General features: G+C 57.5%; 1 protein-coding gene across 1 annotated transcript; it reads right to left on the bottom strand.

Moving 5' to 3' along the window:
• Positions 1 to 3,264: 3,264 nt before the first annotated feature.
• TRPV2 (transient receptor potential cation channel subfamily V member 2) lies at positions 3,265 to 22,080 on the bottom strand. The gene is made up of 14 exons (XM_054709064.1): positions 21,660 to 22,080; positions 19,484 to 19,614; positions 16,037 to 16,330; positions 15,163 to 15,461; positions 12,655 to 12,828; positions 12,195 to 12,350; positions 11,540 to 11,635; positions 10,630 to 10,700; positions 10,019 to 10,184; positions 7,628 to 7,694; positions 7,187 to 7,524; positions 6,137 to 6,264; positions 5,241 to 5,320; positions 3,265 to 3,450 (listed from the first exon to the last, which is right to left on the bottom strand). The coding sequence occupies exons 1-14, from the start codon at positions 21,857 to 21,859 to the stop codon at positions 3,356 to 3,358; spliced, it is 2,295 nt and encodes a 764-aa protein (XP_054565039.1). The 5' UTR covers positions 21,860 to 22,080; the 3' UTR covers positions 3,265 to 3,355.
• Between the last annotated feature and the right edge of the window lie 1,672 nt (positions 22,081 to 23,752).

Genomic DNA, 23,752 nt, shown 5'->3' with positions numbered 1-23,752 from the left:
TTCTGGGCCCGAAGCGCGGCGCGGTCCGGGCCCGCGCGCGGGAGGCCGGGGAGGCGCGCTGGGGGTGGGGTTGGAGGGGCCAGGGGGTGGCGCGCAGTAGCGGAGGGGAGGGGAAGGGAGGGGAGGGGAGGGACGGGGGGGCTGGGACGGCGCGCGGGGGCCGCCTGGAGGTCCCGCCCCTGCCCCTGCTTTGCAGCGTGACCTTGAGCGAAGTACTCCTCTTTGCGAGGTTCCGCTTGCTCGTCAGGAAAATGGAGAAACCGGGCCACACCAGGTTGTTCTGACATCACAGGAGATACCGCACCGGAAACCTGCAGAGCCGTGGCTGGGCGCGGCGGCGTCACACTTAGTCGTTGGTCCTGATCCTAAGAAGCGTTGCCAGTCGCGCTCTCCCCGCAGCTATTGCAAAGCCTCCGCACCATGCGCTCGTCAGAAGGACCTCAGAGGAGCGCGCTGCCATCCTCCCTCCCCTTCTTCCCTGATCCCCGTGCCCCCTTCTCAGCGACGAAACCTCTGCCTGTCCGCAAATGAACAAACTCAGGGCTTCCTTTCACTTAAAAAATATGCAATCGTGCATACACAGTATATAAACACCCATTACCCCAAGGGAGAGCAATTCATTCATTTTTATTTTTAAAAATATATTTGGTGTTGATTTCAGAGAGGAAGGGAGAGGGAGAGAGATGGAAACATCAATGGTGAGAATCATTGATCGGCTGCCTCCTGCACGCCCCCTACTGGGGATTGAGCCCTTGACCTTTTGGTTCCTAAGTCGATGCCTAACCATTGAGCAACACCAGTGGCGGAAGAGAAATTCATTTTGACGAGTAAATTGGAAAGGCTATATAAGGTGTCCCAAAACAATGTATACACACTTCAACAGCTGGTAGCTCAATTTTGAAAATGAAATGTATTTTAATAAACACTGCCTTTATAATTAATTATTCAGAGTGTGTGTATACATTTTGGGGAACATCACAATTTGTATACATTTGTGTATATAAATGTGTATACATTTTAGGGGGGACACCCTATATAGTGAGATGACAACTCTTGAGCTGGTCTTAGAAATAAGTGTAGTATCTTACTGGAGGGAGGGGATTTCTTTCTTTTTTTTTAATTAAATCTTTATTGTTGAAAGTATTATATATGTCCCCTTTTTTCCCCCATTGACCCCTTCTAGCCCGCTCCCATATCAGGCTTTCACCACTCTATTATCTGTGTCTATATATGCATACAAATCCTTTGGTTGATCTCTTCCCACCCACCCACCTCTACCTTCCCTCTGAGATTCCACAGTCTGTTCCATGCTTCTATGTCTCTGGATCTATTTTGTTCATCAGTGTATTTTGTTCATTAGATTCCACATATGAGTGAGATCATGTGATACAGAGGGAGGGACTTTCTGATGGGGAACTCAAGAAGTTAAAAAAATTTTAGCTTCAGATATATAGTTAGTAGGCTTGGTAACGTGCATATAGAAAGCTGTTGGCCCTGCCCTGACTTCATGACGCCCGCACGCACTTCGCCCTTTGCGCCCCAGGAGGACTGCAGGGCGGTATCTGAGCCTTGTGCTCCAGGGAAAGCATGCCCACCGCCCAGGGCACAGACAGAGAATCACTGGTCAGGCCTGGCCTGCGTGGCCCAGTGGTTGAGCGTCAACCTCTGAATCAGGTGGTCACAGTTCAATTCCTGGTCAGGCCACATGCCTGGGGTTGCGGGCTCAATCCCCAATAGAGGGCGTGTAGGAAGCAGCCAATCAATGATTTTCATCATTGATGTTCCTATCTCCCTTTCCCTTCCTCTCTAAAATCAATAAAAATAGCGCTAACCAGTTTGGCTCAGTGGATAAAGCGTTGTCCTGCGGACTCAAGGGTCCCGGGTTCGATTCCAGTCAAGGGCATGTACCTTGGTTGCAGGCACATACCCAGTAGGGGGTGTGCAGGAGGCAGCTGATTGATGTTTCTCTCTCATCGATGTTTCTAACTCTATCCCTCTCCCTTCCTCTCTGTAAAAAATCAATAAAAATATACTTTTAAAAAAACAGGGGTGGGCTGGGAGAGGTTAACTGGGGGGAAAAGGAGACATATGTAATACTTTCAACAATAAAGAAAAAAAAAGATGCCCTAGCTGGTTTGGCTCAGTGGATAGAGAGTTGGCCTGGGGACTGAAGGGTCCTGGGTTCGATTCTGGTCAAGGGCACATGCTCTGGTTGTAGGCTCGATCCCAGTGTGGGGCATGCAGGAGGCAGCCGATCCGTGCTTCTCTCTCTCATCATTGATGTTTCTATTTCCCCCTCTCCCTCTCCCTTCCTCTATGAAATCAATAAAACTATATTTAATAAAAAAAAAAGAAACAAAGAAAGAACAGAATCACCAGTCAGCAGGTGAAGGGATGCTGGGAAAATCCCTGAACTGCAGCTTTTATCTGATTAACCTTTTCCCCTGAATTTCAAACCCTTTACCTACACTTTTCTTCTCCTTATAAAAAGGGTTGGCTTAATATGAGATGTAAGACAATCTTTTTAGGGTACATAACCCACTATCTTCTCAGATCACACCCATAAAGATGCAATCCTTGTCTCTACCTATTGGTTCTGATGGTGACAGGTAGCATGAACACCAACTTTTCCAGTTTCATGTCCAGAGACGGTCAAGTCAAGGGGTCAACACACGAGGTCCTCAGCCTGCATGAAGAATTTGGAGCAAGTACTAAGGAGAACCTGGGGCCAGCAGGGGTATGGAAGAGAAGCCTGGAAATGCTTGGGCAAAACCGCGGAGTGCTGGGGATGCCAGCGAGGGTACCTGTGCGCACAGGGAGCCTTCAGAGCACAGAGGTACCACGTTCCTCTTGTGTCTTAGCACGGCCCCTCTGCCTGCTCTGCAGAGAACGGCTTGCTGGGTATAAACTAAGCAGGAAGCCCAGGGGGAGAGAAAGCAATACTCCAGAGTCTAAACTAAGCCGCGGCCCTCAAGGGCTTTGAGAGACAGCTTGGCGGTGGCTTGGAGGTGTCTGGGGCTGGGAGAGGGAGGAGAGATGGCCGCGCTTGTGCATGCCCACCACCACACCTCTGCCAGAGCAGCGGGCCACCTGGCCAGCTCCCTGCACCAGGAAGAGAGCCGCTCAAGGCTGGGGTGCAGCAGGTGAGGGTCCCCCGTGCCCAGGTGAGGCGGGAGCAGCCCAGCCGCAGACACGGCTCCTGCTCACAGTCATGCAGACGTCGACCAGCCGAGGGGCCCGGAAACTTCGCTCAAACCTCTCCGGTGGGGTTAGTCATGAGAAAATATTTATTTCTATTTGTTCCCTGGAAAAATGCCTTGGCTCTGTCCTGCCGGCCTCCCGCTGCGTCTGGCCGTCAGTGGGACGTCAGGGCCTGGAGGGGCAGGTGGTCTTCCTCCAAGGCACCATCCTTCCCGGGGCGGGCGGCCAGGGCAGGGCTCTTCCCGGCGCCTGTGGATGGATGGAGGCACTGTGACTTGGCCCTTGCGGTGTGTGCCCGGGAGGCGGGCGCTAGGGAAACAGCAGAAGGCCCCCCCAGGGAACCACATCTTGCCTGTGGACAGCAGGGGGTCCTGAAGTCCCCAGCAGCCCCTCCCGCCTCCCTCCTTCCACAAGCGTTAGCGGAACCCCTGCATGTGCCTGGGTTGGGCCTCCTCCCAGGAGACAGACTTTTTCGTGAGAAACCAGGACACCGGAGACTCGCCGAAGAGCTGGAGGGAAGCGAGAGTTAGGTGCTCGGGGAGCTCAGAGGAGAGAGGGACCGCACCCACGGGGCGGGGGCAGATTGGACACCCAGAGGAGCAGGAAGGAAGGGCACCTTCGCAGAGAGAAGACCCCAGGCCAGCAAAGGCCAGGGAGCACTGTAGCCTGACTGGCTGTCACGTGGAGAGAGCGTGGGGCGGGGCGGGGTTTGGACAACAGCTTTGGTCCTTGACCTCCACACTGAAAGGGTGGCCTTCCAGGCAGTGGAAGGCACTGTGTAGTGGGGCCGTGTGTAGTTTTTTCCTAGGAAGAGGAATTGGAGTGGGATAAGCCTGGAGAGAAAGACCTGTCTGGAGGTCGGGGTGCAGGCTAAGCAGCCCCGCAGCAGCACAGAATCAGCAGGAATGAGGAGTCGGGCAGAGGGGCAAGTGCTGCCCCTGGGGTCTCCAGGTCACTCAGCACCAGATGGGGGAGGAGGGCAAGAAGCCGGGAGGCCTCTCACCTGCTGAGGAGTGGGTGCAGCGACATGCGCCTGGCAGGACCGCCCCCCGCTGTTCCCTTTCGGGATGTCCAGGTGGAGGCCCCAGCAGGCACGGGGTGTGAGGGTGGGGTATGGAATGCTTGGGGCAGATGAGGAGCAAGTTGACTTTTAGAATCTTGGCAATGACGTGATGGGGCAGCAGGACTCAGAACCAAGGACCAAAGGGCAGACAGGAAACCTGCCGGGGCGCCAGGCCTTGGTCAGGGACCCTGGACCTGGGAAGCCGGTCGGCTCTGAAGCAGGAGGACAGATGAGTCCCCTACAGGGGTCATCGGAGACGCAGGAGGCTGTCCTGGGAGGGGCAGGGGCCAGAGCACAAGCCAGTGGGGTCTTCTGAGAGGACGGGAAGGGAGAGGAGAGGGCTCGGGAGATGAGACGGGAGCTACTGAGTTCCAGGAGGCTGTGCTGTGGAGAGCTCGTTCTCGGAAGAGGCCTCTGGGCGGGAGGAAGGAGTCACGCGTGGTGGGAAGCAGCGCGGGGACAGAGGGGCTCTCACACGCTGGAGAGGCGGGACAGGCACAAAGGAACCGGCTGGAGGTGGGAAGAGGCTCGGTGCTCAGGTCAGCAGAGCGGAGAGGACAGAGCCAGTGGGGGCCAGAGAGATGCCACCTGCGCTGGGCGGGGGGCCTCCCTAACTGGTTCCCTGCTGGGCTCCAGGCTCAGCCCTGGCACTTGAATGGGCAAAGCAGGCGGTGGGTTGGAGCCTGCGAGGAGGAGGGGACGGTGTGAAGAGGTGGGAGGTGAGGGCAGGTGAGGAGGTCGGGGTGCAGGCTGGGCTAATGGCCTGGAGGCTTTCCCAGGCCAGCCCAGTGCGGGGAGCTCCACTTGCAGGGGGCATGTATTCAAATGAGTGTAGCTCAGGAGTGGCCACAGCAGAGGTCCTGCCCAAGACTCGGCATAGCTAAGTGGCCAAGCAGACACACATACAAACACACACATGCGAACACACACATGTGACCACACACATGGGAACACAGTCTCCCACACGGCTACTCACCAGGGTCGCCGGGCCCTGCAGGCTCCTCGCGCACCGTGGGCAGCGTCTGCTCCCAGGCAGCCCAGTTCACTTCCTCCGACCTGCGGGGCAGGCAGCGCTGAGCTGCGGAGCCAACGCGCCTGCTGCGCCCCAGGAGGGGCCCTGGCCCTGGGGAGTGGGCTGAGCAGACATTCGGGGGACACGGGGGCTGCCAGGAGGATGGGGTTTCTCTGCCCCTCTCCACAAGACACCGGCCACCATCAGCCCCCTGAGCCCTAGCAGCTGTGGCCACTGTCCTGAGCCAGGTGCCCGCGGGGAGGACCTGTCCCTGCAGGCGGTCCCCAGCGACCTGGGTGCCCAGATACTCAGGGAAGGGTTTAGGGCAGGTGTGCCTGTGTCCTCGCTGGGGCAGTGCGACTGCGCAACCTGCCTGAGACTCGCCCTCTCCTTGCTTAACGCTTATCTCATGAAAGCGTGTTTCTGTCTGTGCGTCTGTCACCAGCGGCCTCGCTCAGTGCGGGGTCTCCCACGGGCAGGGAGAGTCTGTTCTCTGTGAAAGGCTGTGGCCCCTGGTCATTGGGGAGTTGGGAGGGCAGGTCAGACGAGCCACGGCGAGGCTGGCGTGCTATAACCTGAGGGTCCCTCTGGCTTCTTGGCCTCTTAACTGTACCCGATTCCAGGCCAGAGAAGTAGGTCAGGGACCTTCAGTTTATGCCACAGGGACAGGCAGAGCGACAGGCAGTGGCAGCCCCTGGCCTATGAGATCCAGCATCCCTGACCTCGCCTTCCCAGGGCAGGCTCAGTCCCCTGTCACTCCTAAGTCCTGCCTCTCCCAACCGCCGGCTCCTGGCAGCTGTCCCTGGCTTTCAGAGGGGTAAGGCCGGCCTTCCCCAGCCCCCTGACCTGCCCTCACTCACCTGAAGCACCAACGCTCATCCGGGCTACCATCTGGCCTGGTGCCAACCCTCAGCTTCACCCCTGTCGGCTGCTTCTTCCTCCTGCACCACCAGTAGCCGTTCTCCATCTCCAGGACAGAGATGGCTTTCTGCGGACAAAGGACACATCAGACAGAGCAGCCAGGAAGATGCGCCACGCACTTTACCGTACAGGCCTAAGTGCACTGAGCACGCAGACTGGATCCAGCTCCAGTGTTGGATTACCTGCATGGTGTCGGCCTCAACCCTGTGAGCCTCAGTTTCCTCACTTACAAACCTGGTGGCTTAGGGGAAGTCTGCTTGTAGAGTGCTCAACAATCACTGGCTATCACATCATTACAGGTCCCAGAATTTCACACCAACAGGTACAGAAGTTCCTCTGCTCTAACCCACTCATGTGTCTGCCCACTGACACACAAATTAGGTGGGGACAGAACTCGGCAGGTAAGGACACGGCGAAGACAGGGCTTACCCAAGGTCAACAGTGAACTGGTAACACAGTCCAGCCTCCCGGGCAAGGCTCTCCCTACACCAACTGCCCAGACCTACACCCGGCCTTCCCAGGTCAGGGAGCAGCGTTGGCTTCCTCCACTGTGGGTGGTGCCTTATCAGCCCCAGCTGCAGGGACCTCTGATCGCACAGCCTGCCTGCCTCGCCCATCCAAACCAGCCACTCAGTATATGCTGAGCGCAGGGCGGGAGCTACATGAGGGCAGACTTTGTCTTCTTCTCTGCTATGCGTTTAGAACCTAAAACTGTGCCTAGCCCCACAGTAGGCACTCACGAAATACTTAGTAATAATTTTGATGATGACGATAACTAACACATTGAGCACCTACTGTGTGTCAGGCACTGTTCTAAAGGCTTCGGATATAGGAGCTTATCCGAGCCTCACAGCAACCCTTTGAAGGAAGTAGTGGATGATGGACACCCCAACAAAGGCAAGACCCCCCAGGGCCCTGGATCTGCTCCGGGGCCAGCTGGGGCCTGCCCACTCAGAACTCGGGGAGGGAGAGGGGAGCCTCCAGGGCACCTGCAGCTTCCAGATGCTCCAGCTGTCGGTGGTGACGCTGCTGACAGTCTCGTTCATGAGGGCGATGAGCATGTTGAGCAGCAGGATGTAGGTGAGCAGCACGTAGGCCAGCAGCAGCAGCAGCACAGCCCCGCGGAAGCGCAGCTGCTCCTGGAAGGCCAGCTCGCCCATGCCGATGGTGAACTTGAAGAGCTCCAAGGCGGTCTCCATGATGCCGTGGTATGGGACCTCGCTGCCCTCCGCGTCCTCCTGTCCTGCCCCAGACCACGCTGCCTCCGTGGTATTCGAACTGGCGGGGACCCTGGAGTCCCGGACCTCCTGGCTCAGGCTCACCAGGGCTGCAGGAGGGCAGAATGGGGTCGTCAGCCTGGCGAGGCCAGCGGCAGACTTGGGGGTTTACAGGGCAACAGGGATGGGCAGGGGCAAGAGGGCAACCTTTACCTACAGAGAAGCCGAAAAGGAAGACTAAGTACACCAGGAGGAAGCGGAGCAGGTCCCGCAGAATAACCTGGAACACACGGACCCAGGAGCTGGGGTGGGTGGCTGGGCCATCAGACATGACCCCAGACCCCTGCATTGACCCTGAGCATGAGTTCCTATGTCCACACCACACACACACACACACACACACACACACACATATGTGTGTGTGTGTGCATACACAGGCCCTGAGCAAATGGGTCTTTTAAAAATCTACATCAGATCATATAATTTTCCTGCTTAAAACTCTCCAGGGTAAAAAAATTAAACATAGAGTTACCATATGATTCAGCAATTCCACATCTGGGTATATACCCAAGAGAATTGGAGACACGAACTCAAATAGATGTTTGTACACATCAATGTGCATAGCAACACTATTCACAATACCAAAGGCGGAAACAACTCAGGTGTCCATTGATGAATGAAGGGATAAACAAAACGTGGTATAACCATCCAATGGGACACTATTCAATCTTAAAAGGAAGGAAATTCTGCCCTGGCCTGCGTGTCTCCGTGATTAGAGTGTCGCCCCAAGCACCGAAGGGTCACGGGTTCAATTCCCAGTCAAGGGCATGTACGTGGGTTGCAGGTTTGATCCCTGAGGCATCTACAGGAGACAACCAATCAATGTGTCTGTTTCACATCGATGTTTCTCTCTGTCCCGCCTCTCTTCCTCCCTTCCACTCCCTCTAAAAATCAGTGGAAAAAAATATCCTTGGATGAGGATTAACAAAACAAAAAAGGAAGGAAATTCTGACACGTTGCAACATGATGAGCCTTGAGAATACTATGCTCAGTGAAATAAGCCAGTGACAAAAGGACAGATACTGTGTGATTCCATTTCTATGTGATACCTAGAGTCATCAAACTCATAGAGACAGAAAGTAAGAATGTGGTTGCCGGGTGCAGAGTTTCAGTGTGGGAAAATGAAAGTTCTGGAGATGATGGTGGTGATGGTTGCACAACAATGTGAATGTGCTTAATGCCACTGACTTGTACACTTAAAAAGGTTAAGCCCTAGCCGGCTTGGCTCAGTGGATAGAGCGTTGGCCTGTGGACCGAAGGGTCCCGGGTTGGATTCCAGTCAAGGGCACGTACCTCGGTGGGGTGCATATGGGAGGCAACTAATTGATGTGTCTCTCTCACACTGATGTTTCTCTCTGTGTGTCTCTTCCCCTCCCTTCCACTCGCTCTAAAAATCAATGGAAAAATATCCTTGGGTGAGGATTAATAATAATAAAAAAAGGTAAAACTGGTAAATTTTATGTATATTTTACCACAATTTAAAAATTTTTAAATCCTCCTGGGCCTCCAGACCCCTTCCTATGGGCAACAACTCCCCCTCAACTTCATCTCCTTCACTCGCCCCAGCCTCCTCTCAAGCACTTCACCCTTGTTCTGACTCCTGGCCTTTTCCTTGCTGTTCTCTTTGTCTCAAATCCTCTTCCTTGAGTCTATGCTGAATCATTCTTCCAGGTCTCAGTCGCCAGCTCTTCAGAGGGGCCTTGCAGACACTCTATCTTAGCCCCCTGCCCGGCCGTTCTCCGTCACACTGTCCTCTGGGTTCCCTTCATAGGAGTTAGCCGTCAGTAATCTTCTCATCTGTTTTCGTAGGGCCTTCATTTCCCCCAAGAGAATGTCAGCTTCAAAAGAGCATGGACTGCCCTAGCTGGTTTGGCTCAGTGGATAGAGCGTCAGCCTGTGGACTGAAAGGTCCCAGGTTCGATTCCAGGGCACGTGCCTGGGTTGCGGGCTTGATCCCCATTAAGGGACGTGCAGGAGGCAGCCGATCAATGAGTCTCTCTCATCATTGATGTTTCTATCTCTCTTTCCCTCTCCCTTCCTCTCTGAAATCAATAAAGATATATATTTTTTTTTTAAAAAAGAGCATGGACTTGTCTATTTTGTTAGTGAACAGAATAGTATATTCCTAATACTTAAGACAGGGCCTGGCCCATAGTATGGACTTCCTAAATGTTTGTTGAATAAATAAATGCAGACACATCCATATGCCCAGATGGCCAGGCATATAATGAGCGTGTGTGCATAGTCTCTGCTCCTTCAGTGTGCAAGAATGCACGTGCTCCCGGGTGGACACTTGCAAACACACAAGTGCAAGTATTTGCTTGCGTAGGCAGAGCGCAGACCCCTGAGAGCAGGTGTGTGCACACCCACACTCTTGCTGACATTCAGCGAGTGTCGGGGTACGTGATGCACATACTCATGTTCTCCTCTGCCAGGTGAGCTGTGGAAGGAGTCACCTGACTGCTGAGGCCAAAGGAGTCCCGCTGGAGTGCGGGGTCCAGCCCTGCCCAGTCCGGCTGCAGCGGGGCCACCCCTGCCTCTCACCTTCTGGATCATGACGCTGTAGATGCCTGTGTACTGGAAGCCGCGTGTATAGTAAAGCAGGTTCAGCCAGCCCAGCACCAGCGAGGACACAAGCAGAGGCAGGTACCACTCAATAGCCAGGAAGTGCAGCACCTGAGACAGCACCGTGAGCAGGGCCTGGACCAGGCTGAATGGGGACAGGGACAGGGACAGGCTCAGCCTGCAGGCCACTTGACAAGACCCCCTTAGTCCCCACTGGCCAATGCCTCTGATGGGTGAGTTCTCCACCTGTCTGGTCCTGACCTCCACCCTAAGCTAGTTAGTTAACTCCTGTGGGCCTCAGTTCCCTCCCCGGGAATATGAGGTAACAGTAACCACCTGACTCACAGAGCATTTGTGAGGATTCAACGAGACAGGACATAGAAAGAGTTCAGGCTCCATCAGGGCACAGTGAGGGTCAGTAAATGCTCTACACAGATGGGAGCATAGGGAACCCCAAGCTGGACAGCTGGACTCATGAGTCTGGCCTCTGGTTCCAACCCCCTGGGTCCTCCCCTCTAAAGCCTGCTTGTGCCCTCTGCCACGCCACCTCTCCGGGACCTGAGGTGAAGGAGGAGTGAGGCCCCACATACAAGAGCAGTTCAAAGTAGCTGTCCAAGAACGAGATCCAGATGAACAGACGGCGCCTCCAGAAGTACCACAGCTGCGGGAGGAAGGACAGCGTGTGAAACTTGCTCTCCAGGCCACACACAGCCCTGCCACCCCCTGGGCCCGGGCAGGGCTCCCACCTGCCCCTGCCTTCTCGCCATGTGGGAGCCTGCTGTGACTTTTCAGAGGAGCTCGTGAATTTTGCTGATAGCTAAGAAAGGTTAGGACCCTCTTCCCAAAAAGTGCAGCCACCCACAGACACCGAGGCAATGCCAGGGCCTCCTGGCTCTGTGTGGACCCGAACAAGAGCTCCTGCACTGCTTATAGTAAGGGGGGAGCTCCCTGCCCGCCCTCTCCCTGCCTCCCGGCACCACCCTGGGCTCCAGCCGACCTGGAGTTGGTGCCCAGGTTCTGCCCACTCTGAGAGAGTCGCAGTGCCATGCCCAGCCAGTTTCCGGCAAGCTTGCAGCGTTTTCAAATGCAGAAGCCCTGCTGGGGGAGTTGGACTGAGCCCCACCTTTCTGTGCTCCCCAAGGGAGGAATGCCCCAGCCCAGGGACCTAGGGGCTGGGGCTTCCAGCTCCATTTCCCGGGAGCAGAGCTGGCACTGGCAAGGAGTCATAGGAGCCGTTTCCTACCCCGTGGGCAGTCTAGAACAGCGGACCACTGGTGGTCCATGAGGTCCGAAAGGCTGGTGACCGCTGCTCCAGAAAGCATAGTAGGAGAGTAGCCAGCCGCAGCAGGCGAGGCCTTCAACCGCCCAGAGGCAGTCAGGGTGAGACTGGTTCTGTTTCCCCATAAGCGAAGGGACTGTGGTTACCTGGCGCTAAGGCTCCTCGCGGCCCCTGGGCAGGCTGGGAGCCCAGTGGAGTGGGGGAGTGGAAGGAGCCCTCACCTGGCCCGCCAGGAGGTAGCCGCCCCCAAGCAGGATCAGGATGTGGCCCAGTAGCTGCAGGGAGTTTCCCACTGTCCCTTTCATGGGGAGGAAGGCCTGTGAGGAGACACTCGGTTAGGCCCTAGGGTCCCCTCCCAATGGCCCACCCTCCGAGCGCCGGAGCTGAGGGCCCATTCTGAGCCTGAGCTGTGGAGAGGCCCCTCGGAGCGGCAGAGGGAACCTGGGCTCCGGGCAGGCCCGCTGGATTCTAGTCCACCTTGGAGCAGTTGTGAGGGGGAATCGGAAGCCGGGCCGCCTGGTTCGGATCCCATCTCCACACTTACAGCTGTGTGAGCCTGGATGCGTTACCTACCCTCTGTCCCTCCCCCCCTCCACTGTAAGCGGGGACAACAGTTCATCTCCGATGGTTGTTGTGAAACTGAATTAAAGTGAATACACGTCAATCACTTAGACTCTGTCTCACATGCGGTGAGTGTTACTCCTGTGGAGCTGGCATCCCACTGGCCCGCTGGAAAGCCTGAGATCACTCAGCAGTCAGGGCCTCGGCACAAGCATTTGCAGGATGCGGGGGGGGGGGGGGGGATCTTTGTCCCAGCGTCTTCCAGGGCTAGTTCCAGGAGCCTCCCAGGGTATGCCCGCCCCGCCCCAGCCTTGCCTTTTCCAGGGCAGGCTCGCAGTAGACCACAGCGGTGAAGATGAGCATGTAGATCAAGAAACACAGGAAGTTGAAGAAGAACCGGGGCATGAGCAGGTCCCATTTCGCCTGCAGCAGTTTGTTCAGCGGCTCCAAAACCACCATTTGGTGTCGGTGCTGGGGTGGGAATGTGAGCGCCAGGGGCCATTCAGCAGGAGTACACAGGGGCCCACTCATGGGCTCAGTGCAAGGGCTGAGGATGGGGAGCCCCGAGGGACCCCTCCCACCTGCCTCCACCCCACCCTCCTGACTAGGGAGTGGCCGAGGCCTCTCCTGTCCAGAGCAGGTGGGACTGGTGTGTGGGATGAGTGTGGGCTCAGGACATGCAGCCACACCCCACTGGCACAGAATAGGGCAGGCGAGGGCCAGCAGACAGCCCGGGGCGGGAGCTTGCAGGGAGCTCTCTGCAGGGCAGGCTCACCGGGCTCCTGCAGTGAAAGGTGATGATCTCCAGCACCGAGTTCTCCTCCCAGCTGTCCACAGAGGCCAGGTCATACAGTGACACCCGGACCGGACCGTAGCACCACTCAGTGAACTTCCGGGAAAGGCACTGGTACGGTCCCGAGAACTCTCGCTGCAGGATGTGTCTGAAAATCTGCAGGGCAGGTCATGTGAGCTTGGCCCTCTTGGCCACCTCCCAGAGTACTGGGAGTCTGGGAAGTACTCTGTCTGCACACGCCCTGTACACATGGGTTCTTGTATGTATAAACACTCAGAAAGGGTACCTAACCAGAACTGGGTGGTGTGCTCAGTGGTAGAGCATCGGCCCATGCACCGAAGGGTCTCAGGTTCGATTCCTGGTCAAGGGCATGTACCTGGGTTGCAGGTTTGATCCCTACCCCTGATCAGGGTGTGTGTGGGAGGCAACCAATCAGTGTGTCTCTACCACATCTCTCTCTCTTTGTCTCTCTGTCTCTCTCTCTCTGTCTCTCTCTCTCTGTCTCTCCCTCCCACCCCCCTTCCTCTCTCTTCCACTCTTGCTAAAAGTCAATGGGGGGTCAAAAAAGAGAGAGAGAAATAATTTGGTTTCACAAATGAGAAATGGGGGAAAGGAAGGGGCAGATGGGGAGCAGCATCTACAGGCCACACAGCACCACACAGCCATGCCTCCAGGCAACAAAGGGAGGTTCCCACACCCGGAGCCTGGAGGGCAGAAATAAAATAGCAAAAGTTCTACTCCTGTTTACTTCTCTCTCAGCCTTTAGGAGTGCCTGTGCTCTAACTCTCTCAGGGCTTTGTAAGCTACACGGTGTCAGCCATGAAGCCAGCCCTGACAACAGTGAGAACTGGTAAGCATTTTGGAAAAAAGGTAGCGCTGGATCGTGTTTACTCTTTATACCAAAACTAGTAGCCCGTTTGCACGAAGATTCGTGCAATAGACCTTCATTCACCTGGCTGCCTGCACCAGTTTTCTGCCGGCACCGGGGACCCAGGCCTTGGCTGTGGCCACCGCCTTCTGCCTTCTTTCAGGGTCTGGGCTTGGCCCCGGGCGGTGGCCTTGGGCTCGGCCGCACTCAGCGTCCCTGCTACCCGATCTCAGGAGCCAGCCGACCCCCCAGGTCGGCTCGCTCCTGCGATCGGAGCAGGCACCCCGCTGGCGCCCAAGGCCGGGAAAGCCTCGGGCGGCTTTCCCGGCATTGGGCTCCGCCGCACCCCAGCGTCCCTGAGACCCGATCGCAGGCACCCCGCTCCGCCACACCCCAGCTTCCCTGCAACGGTTTCCTGGTGGGCGTGGTTGATGGGCGTGGCTTGGTTGGTGGGCGTGGCTTGGGCGTACCGAAGGTGCGGTCAATTTGCATATTTGTCTATTATAAGGTAAGATGACTTCAAAGTTGTAGGCATAGCCTTAGTTAGTTTAGCTTGGTGGATAAAGTGTTGACCTGTGGACTGAAGGGTCCCGGGTTTGAGTCCAGTCAAGGGCACTTAAAAAAAAAAGGTGTAGGCATTGAAAGTGAAACTGCAGCCCTAGCCGGTTTGGCTCAATGGATACAGCGTCGGACTGGGGACTGAGGGTTCCAGGTTCAATTCCGGTCCAGGGCTCATGCCTGGGTTGTGGGCTCGATCCCCAGTGTGGGACGTGCAGGAGGCAGCCAATCAATGATTCTCTCTCACCATTGATGATTCCATCTCTCCCTCTCTCTTCTTCTCTGAAATCAATAAAAATATTTTTTTAAAAAGAAAGTGAAACTGAGAAAGTCTTGGAGAAAATAAGGATGTGGAATACACACATACAAGGTTACAGATAACATGACCTTGCCAGAGAATTAAGTGATAGCAAAACTCTAAAGGAAAGGATAATTACAACCTGTAAAGTTAGAAATGTGGCAATTTTGTGTGGCAAAGCACCATAAAAAATTTTTAATGTTGAGCTGGGAGAAAATTTTGCAATTGTGAGAGTAAATAAAGTGCTAATTGTTCAGTATAAAGGACACTTACCAACCCAGGTGAAGAAAACCCAAGAGCAAGTCTAATGGCAGAATAGGCGAGGACATGAATATATTGTCTCCTAATCAAGAAACCCAAATGGGTGGAGGATGGAGCCTGCAACCGAGGTACATGCCCTTGACCCGAATCGAACCCAGTACCCTTCAGGCCACAGGCTGACGCTCTTATCCACTGAGCCAAACCAGCTAGGGCCCTAATGACTTTTTTAAAAAATGCCTGTGATTTATTGAAGCCAATGTCACCCCAATAAATTCAACAAAAACTAAAAATAAAATGGGGAAAATCCCTGTGCTTTATAATGTAATATATTAGTTCAGTAGTTAGATACAGTTTCTCAATAAACACACTTGTCAGAGGTGCGTGTTGAAAATGTTCTTGTGAATAGGAGTGTTCAGTTGAAAAGTGGGGAAACCATTGCCTTCCACCCCCTCCTCAGGCTCTTTCTGCTGCCTGGGCAGGTGGGGCGGGGGGGCCAGCCGCTCACCTCCATTTTGCCCTCCTGGGCAGCCAGCTTCAGGGGTGTAAGGCCCCGCAGGTTGGGGATGTCCTCGAGCTGCAGCGAGGGGCAGAGGCTGGCCGCAGCCTGGAGGAGCCTGTCGTACATGTGGGTCACCAGAGCGCTGTTCTCAGGCGAGTTGTCTGCGATCATCACCAGCGCGTGCAGGACCGTGTTGCCCAGCGAGTCGGCAGCCTGCAGGCTGGCAGGCTGGTGCCGGTTCTCCAGGAGGTAGGCCACCACATCCCACTGGTTGGTGCATGCCGCCAGCGAGAGGGGGAGCTCACCTGGGGGCAGGGGCAGCGCTCACCGCCTGCTCGTCACCCTCCCTGGGCAGAGGCCAGGCCTCGTGGAGGCCGATCAGGCACCCAGGGGAAAGGATGGGGCACTGCCCGGAGGTCCCGGCCCCGCTGGGGGCAGCCGTGCCTTCTGTGAACACCGGTGCCGGCAGCCGTGTCGGTTCCGACTCAGGGAGAGGGGACCAACCGCTACCACCCAGGGGAACAGCACGGGGCCAGCCACCAGGGTCCCCGTCTTCCCTGCCTCTTCCTCTCCTTCAGCAGCGCCCAGGCCCACTGCTGCCTGACGGAGATGCCCTTCAGCCAGGCCCTGTCGGGTTGACTCCGGCCACATGCCAGTTCTAGCAGCCTCCCAGCCCTGGCCCAGCGGGGGGATGTGGCCGGCCTCTTTGGCCAGACAAGGATAAACATCTCTTAGGACCAACTGCTCTGCAGGCAGCCTGGTGGTTGGAAGCCTGGGCCTCAGGGTTAGCTAGAGCAGGTTTGAGGGCCAGCTCTACCACCCATTACCCATGTGCCACCCCGCTCCGCCCTCCAGGCCTCACGTGAACAAGACTCCTCACCAAAATAGAAACAAGTGCCTGGGCTTTTCTTCTGGAAGAAGCGGCCGCAGGCCCGGGCGTGCACGTCGGCCCCGTTCTCCACCAGGAGCCGCACGCACTGCAGGCTCCTCTTCTCGATGGCGATGTGCAGGGCGCTGTGGCCTCGGTAGTACTCATCTGTGCACTGGGCGCTGACCAGAGGCGTGGGGTTGCCCGAGTCCCGGTCGATCTGCAGCAGCGGCAGGATGCAGGCATTGGCTCCATCCCGAAGGTTCAGCACGGCCTTCATCAGGCACGTCTTCCCAGTGGAGCCCTCTGTGGGAGGAGGGGAGGGCAAGGGGCACGAGGGTGCTCAGACCTGGAGCAGTGGGCCCGGTGCCAAAATGCCCCTTGGGAGGACAGATGCCACACGTGACTGGTGGGAGCACAGCCATGGTGCAGGGTATTATGGCTCCGGGGACTACCATTTCTTTCTAGAAATTGTTTCAGACATAATTTGTCACGCGTGCAACGCTGTCTGTGCAATAGCACTGGCACAGCGTTTGTTACGTGGCTTCCCCGCTTAATGGCTCTGTCTCGTCAGTCAGGTCACTGGGCCTCTCTCAAGCTCAGTTTTCCTGCGAAGTGGGAATGTTCCCGGGTTATTGTAAGGATCAAATGGAATTATACGCAAAATGCTTAGCACACAGAGGGCCTGGCACACTATGAGGAGGCCGAAAACTACAAACAACTCTAAACGACCATGAGTAAGAAATGAGTTAGTGAGATCACGGTACAGCTATGAAATGGAAAACTCTGCAGTTGTAAAGTGGCTAAGTCAGAGGTATACCTACTGAATGGAAAGTGCTACAAGCTGTAGTAAGCAGGAGGGAAGCGCATTACAAACGAGTGTATATACATGACCTCATATATGTAAATATACACCTAACATTTAAAAAATATATTTTTATTGATTTTTTTTTTTTTTTTTTTTTAGAGAGAGAGGAAGGGAAAGGGAGAGGGAGAGAGAGAAAAACATTGATTGTCTGCCTCCTGCACACCCCCTCCTGGGGATCAAGCCCACAACCCTGGCACTTGCCCTGACTGGGAATTGAACCTGTGATCTCTCAGTGCATGGGACGACTTCAACCAACTGAGCCCCAACAGCCAGGGCCACGTAACATATTTAAACAGTTTGAAAAGATGTATCCCAAACATCGACAGGGGTCCAGGACGACAAACATTTTACCCTCAACTTTATACATTTCATTGCTATTTTAATCTTCTAGAACGTACAAATTATCTTTCTAATTAGCCCCAAATAATAAAGATATTTAGATTTGGGGTAAAGAATGCTCTGAGATGGGTGAAGTATATGATATGTATATTATCCTATCTAATAAAAGAGTAATATGAAAATTAACCATCACTCTGCTACACCCACAAGCCACGCCCACCAGCCAATCAGGAGTGAGTATGCAAATTAACCCAACCAAGATGGCTGTGGCCACGGAGCAAACAGGAGGCTTGGGTTTCCCTGGCAATGGAGGAAGCCAAGCTTTCTGCACACCCTGGCTGGCCCAGGCCTCCATTCAAGGCTACAAAGTTTCAATTATAGAAATAAATAAATCCCAGATACCAGGACCTCCACTTGGGTCGCCGGGGGGCATGGCCGGCCTGCAAACCACCACAGGCCCCTCGCCCAGGCCAACCCACACCCCAAGGGAACCCCCACCCTGATCCGGGACACCCTTCAGGGCAAATTGCTGGCCCCCACCCGAGCAACAGGCCTCTATCCTATCTAATAAAAGAGTAATATGCAAATTGACCATCACTCCAACACACAAGATGGCTGCCCCCATGTGGTCAAATATGGCTGCCCCCATGTGGACACAAGATGACCGCCACAAGATGGTCAGCAGGGGAGGGCAGTTGGGAGGGACCGGGCCTGCAAGGGAGGGCAGTTGGGGACGATCAAGCCTGCAGGAGAGGGCAGTTAGGGGTGACCAGGCCGGCAGAGGAGGGAAGTTGGGGGCGACCAGGTTTGCAGGGAAGGGCAGTTGGGGGGGACCCAGGCCTGCAGGGGAGAGCAGTTGGGAGGGACCAGGCCTGCAGGGGAGGGCAGTTAGGGGCAAACAGGCTGGCAGGGGAGGGCAGATAGGCATCAATCAGGCTGGTAGGGGAGTGGTTAGGGGGTGATCAGGCTGGCAGGCAGAAGTGGTTAGGGGCAATCAGGAAGGCAGGCAGGCAAGCAGTTGGGAGCCAGCAGTCCTGGATTGTGAGAGGGATGTCCTACTGCCTGTTTAGGCCCGATCCTACCAGGATCGGGCCTAAACAGGCAGTCGAACATCCCTTGAGGGGTCCCAGATTAGAGAGGGTGCAGGCTGGGCTGTGGGAAACACACCCCCATGCACGAATTTCGTGCACCGGGCCTCTAGTCTATATATATAAAAGCCTAATATGCAAATTGTCCCCGAGGGAGTTTGACCGGGAGACCAATCACTTGCTATGATGTGTGCTGACCACCAGGAGGCAGCACAAAACAAAGGAAGGCCCCAGCCAGCAGCTGGCAGCTGGGAAAGGGAGGCCCCAGCCAGCAGCCAGAAGGCCCTGATCAGCCCTGATCACTGGCCAGGCCTAGGGATCCTACCTGTGCACAAATTTCATGCCCCAGGCCTCTAGTCCTATATAATAAAATGCTAATATGCAAATCAACTGAACGGCAGAACAACTGGTCACTATGATGCGCACTGACCACCAGGGGGCAGATGCTCAATGCAGGAGCTGCCCCCTGGTGGTCAGTGTGCTCCCACATGGGGAGCACCACTCAGCCAGAAGACAGGCCAGCACAGAGGCGGTGGCATGAGCCTCGCCTACCTCCGCTGCAGGCAGGTGGTAAGGAGCGTGGAGTCCCAGACAGCGATCCCCGGAGGGGTCCTGGACTGTGTGAGAGGGCACAGGCAGGGCTGAGGGACCCCCCCACCCCCCCAGTGCACGAATCTCATGCACCGGGCCTCTAGTATCTCAATAATGCTGTTATTTAAAAAGATCAAAGAAAGAAGGAAAGAAAGAAAGGCAGGCAGGAAGGAAGGAAAGAAAGAAAGGGAAGGGAAGGGAAGGGAAGGGAAGGGAAGGGAAGGGAAGGGAAGGGAAGGGAAGGGAAGGGAAGGGAAGGGAAGGGAAGGGAAGGGGAGAAAGACAGAAAAAGGAAGCATTGAGGATGCCCACAAGTACCCATGCGGCCAGGTGCCAGTGGGGTGATGGGAAGTGGTCGGCACAGCCATGACCAGGAGGTAAGTGGGAGTCCTTGGCTCTGTCAGCAGGGCCCCCTGCAGCCATTCCGGCAGGAGGGTCTGCTGCTAAGAACACTCCCCCTTAAAAAAAAAAAAAAGGAAAAGAAAACGCCCACCCCATGTCTTCTCCTGACCTTGGCCAAAACCCACCAGCCAGCACAGCCAAGGACACGGGCTCTGCGAAGGGCAGGCCTACCTGTGTACTCCGAGTCGGTGAGGTACTTGCTGGTGGCGCGCAGGTACTCCAGTAGCCCCGCCAGGTCCTGGGGGACACCCCGGGCAACCGCGCTGAAGAGCTGGTCCCGGTCAAAGCGGTTTGGATCCTGGCTGCAGGAATGTGGTTTGTGACTGATGCTGTGGACGAGCCACGCCCCCAGAGAGCGCTCATCCGCTCATCCCCGGAGCCCTTCCAGGAAGCCCTGTGCGCACTGCATGCCGGGAAGCCACAGAGCCTCCTTCCCAGAGCAAACCGGGAGACCCCAGAGCTCAGAGCCCAGGAGCGGGGGTGGGGGCTGCCTGGAGAGGGGGAACAGGACCCATGTCGGTGGCTCCGGGCATCACAGCTATTCCCAGCATCGGTCCTTGCCATTTGCAAGGGGCCTTATCAGATCTCTCCACAGGCGCACCATCCCACAGGGTGCTCTCAGCACAGGGACTCGCCCTGGCGCCTGAGCTAGAGTCAGGTCAGGACGGGGCTGCAGGAGTGCCCGCTGACCGTCAGGGGCTGTGTGCCTCGCTGGCCTTGACAAAGGGGTCAAGGAAAGCCCCTCATCCTCTCAGAAACCACGGTTGGACAAGCAATGCAGCATCTGCACTCAAGTCAGCCTGGGGGTCAGGAATCGCTACTTTCTCTTTTAGACAAACAAGCAATAAAGTAACTTCCCCGGTCACGGTCACGTGATGCAGAGCCCAGGGCTCCCACGGGGCCTGTCTAACCCACGCCAGCCCCTGACTCCCAGCCCAGAGAGATCCTAGGCTGGCTCAGCGGTTTCTCAGAGACACGGGGGCCCAGCACCGAAGCCGAGCAGATGCTCACTGAGTCTTACTGAGAAGCCACACTTCCGGGAAAGGCCCAGGAAGGGGCCTTATAAGTCTTCAGAATCTCGCGGTGTCTGGTGACAGGAAAGGGAAGGAGTGCCCCTCCTGGACTTGTCACTATTCACAGAGACAAGCTTATCCTTGGGGCCCCTGGCCATGACCAGCAGATAGGAGGGGACAGACAAAGGGGACTATTACAAAAGGGGACCCTCAGGTCCTAGCTTCACAACTCCCGTAGAATGGGCCAACCAAGGGATGGTTGGCGACTGATGAGTGAGGGGGTTGTTGGGATCAGTTGTGTATTAGGTCATAGCCACATGACTGAGAGGGCCGGACCCGCCTCCTCCACACCCGGAAGCTGCACATCTGCCCCGCCGGGCCAGACACACCATCCTCTGCCCGCAGACCACGTGGCCACAACATGACCAAGGGCTCTGCAACTGACTAGGGCCCTGCGGGGAGTCCGGACAGGGGAAGTGTCTATTCGGACAAAGTACTTCCTTTCTCAGGGTGACATCACAGTCATAGGGTAGGAAGCCCCTCAGGGGCACAGATTGAGATACAAAGGGCGTCAGGGGCCCATTCTGCCATCCGTCCGGCTGGCTACCCAGCTCACAGCCTCGTGCGCAGCCTCTCCCGTCTTGGTCGGCACCTGATTGTGGGCCTCCAGCACAAGCAGCATGGGGGCTGTGGGCTGGGAGGCCACGGCTGGAGGAGGAAGGAAGGGCCTTCCCTGGCAGCGTCCCACCTGGGCCATGGAGTCCCCTGGTCAGAACTTGTATGTCAGACCTCACACTGGGGGGTGCCAGGTGCACACCCCGCCCCCGAGCGGGGCTGGAAGAGTCACTCCCGGCAGGAGTGGTCTCACACAGTCTGAGCTGGTACAGATCACAGGAAACGCTAAGTGAAGGTGCTCCCAGCAGAAGCCTGCCGTCCACACCCCCAGAGTCTACATCCCATGGTTGACAGGCTCAGCCTTGGGGCAGAACCGTCTTCGACTCTCTCCTTGGACTGGAGTGTGGATCCTGCTACCGGCTGTCATAGGGACCGGGACAGGGTGGGGCCAGGCATAAACTGGGGGATGCAAGAGTCAGTTGAGCGCTTGGAGCTGGAAGAGAATGTCCCTTTGAAGAAGAGCATGACCTCAGAAGGCAGAAGGGAAAGAACAGAGAAGGTTCTGGAAGGGGCAATCCCGGAGAGCAGGGCAGAGGTCAGCCTGTGGGGGCCAGGAGCTACCCCAGTGAGACTGAGGGCCCCGCAGGCAGTGGGGAAGGGGCACCCCGTGCTCTGCTGGAGGTGAGGGACCCGAGCTGCACCCCCATTGGCTGCCTTACCTGGCACCTGCTCCCTTTCGGTAGTTGAGGTTCACTTTGATCTGAGGGGAGAAGTCCCGGTCCTCTCCCACATATGGTGACTCCATGGGGGGCAGCGCAGCCCCAAGGCCCCGCTTTCCTTTGTCCACGTCAGCTCCACCTTCTGGGCCTCCATCGTAGGTCTCCAGCCTGAAAGGAGGGGGGCCGGAGCCGGAAGCCATCCTGGCTGCGGAGGCCCAGCGGGAACCTCTGTGGAGAGAGATATCAGAGGCCCCGCCTGCCTCCGCCCGGGGAGGGGTAGGCGGTCTGGCTGGGCTGCAGACAGAGGGTTTAGGAGCTGAGAACGACGCACCCCCTGTGGGGAGCAGCCCCACATGGATGGGGGTGGGGCTGCGAGGAAGGAAGGAGGCCACGGGTGAGGAGGAAGGGGGTTCTGGTGTGAGGATGGCGGTGTCCAGAGAGGGGGAGCAGGGCCCACCAGGCCTGCCTCTTTGACGTGTCCCCCGGGAAGGGGCCGTGGTCGGCCCTGGCTTTCCCTCCAGGACTTCCTGATGGTGAGGCCACACCCCGGCCTGGGCAGCAGGCGTGCGCCCCCAGCACAGCCCTGTCTCCGCGCGGCCCGCCCCGCGCTGGTCCTCGCCGCGGACAGTGCAGCGGCGGGTGCGGCGGGGCGCTCAGCTCTCACCACCCGAGGGGCGCTGGGGGGACGCTGGGGGCGGGGCCGGTGGAAACCCTGCGTCTGCAGCCAGAGCAGCTGCCGCTCAAAAGGGGAAGTGACTTCCCCAAGGTCGCTCCTTTGGCCGAGCCTGGCTACACCGCCGCCCCCCGACGCCCCTCTTCCGTCCCCAGCATTGCGGGCCGCCTGACCCTCTGAAGGCCCCGAGCGCCCCTCTCTGCGCCCCAGGCTCTCGGGGCTCCAGAGAGGGGAGACCCCCTGGCTGACCAGTGCCCAAGGCCGGCAGCCCGCCCTGGACTGAGCCCCAGCCGCCTGCAGGGCCGGGGTGTTCCCGCGGAGAGGGTGCTGGACTCTGCCCCCCGGGAAGGGGCAGGAAGGAGGCAGTTAGAGGGGGGGCGCCGGCAGGGGCCAGGGGGCTGGCAGCAGAGGCGCAGATGGGAAGAGGAGGGGACCTGAGAGGGGGCGAAGGTCCAGCGCCGGGGCCTCTCCCTCCAGCTCCGGCTCCCACAGAGACGGGGGCGGGGGGGGGGGGGGGGACCTGACTGGATGCCTCAACATGCAGCTCTGACGCACCATCTTCCTGCCCACCCTGGGGAGCTTCTGGGGACAGACCCATTCAGCCTGGCCTGTGTCCCCCCCGCCCCACCACTCCCGACCTCCGCAGCAACACTTGGGGTCCAGCCCCGCCCCGCCCCGGCGGAGCCCCCTGGCCCCGCAGGGAAGGCAGGAGTCTCGCCGTCCAGACGGAGGGAGCGGGCCCAGGGGAGCCCCACTCGGGCCTGGAGAAGCGAGCAGCCCGCTCGGGGACCCCGTCCCAGCATTCACCGTCAGGCTCGGGGACCCCGTCCCAGCATTCACCGTCAGGCTCGGGGACCCCGGCATTGCCCCGACTTACCCCGCAGGCTGAGCTCCGGCTGCAGGGCGCGGGCGGCGGAGGAAGCGAAGCCGGAGCTGACAGCCAGGCGGGCGCGGCACCCCCAGCTCGGGCTGCAGCCGGCGGGGCCTCCCGGGGTCCCGCACCCGCAGCCCGCGCGCCGCCGCAAGGTGGGAGGGGGGTGCACTCGGCTGTCAGGGCCGGGGGGCATCAGGGACTGACCGGCTGGACCGCTGGCCACACCCCGCGAGGACACGCCCTGCTCCCGCCCCCACCCTCCGCCTCGGCACTGCGGGCGGCGTGGAGCGAGCAGGGGCAGCCATCCAGGTGGGAGTCTCCCCCCCCCCCCCCCCCCGACACTGGCACCTCCCGCCCCTTCCTCGCCACGGGCCTCCTGACCGCCCTGTGGCTCCGACTACCAACTGGCTGACCCATCGCAGGACTGAGAGCTGATGTGGATGGCCCCAGGGAAGGAGAAGAGAGGAGATGGGGAGAGGGGGAGGGGGAGGAGGAGCGAGAGGGGGAGAGGAGAAGGAGAGGGGGAAGGGGAGAGGGAGGGGAGAG

The sequence above is a fragment of the Eptesicus fuscus genome, chromosome 20 (genome assembly GCF_027574615.1).
Source record: "Eptesicus fuscus isolate TK198812 chromosome 20, DD_ASM_mEF_20220401, whole genome shotgun sequence".
Lineage (NCBI taxonomy): Eukaryota > Metazoa > Chordata > Mammalia > Chiroptera > Vespertilionidae > Eptesicus > Eptesicus fuscus.
This window is presented reverse-complemented; position numbering and strand designations above follow the sequence as displayed.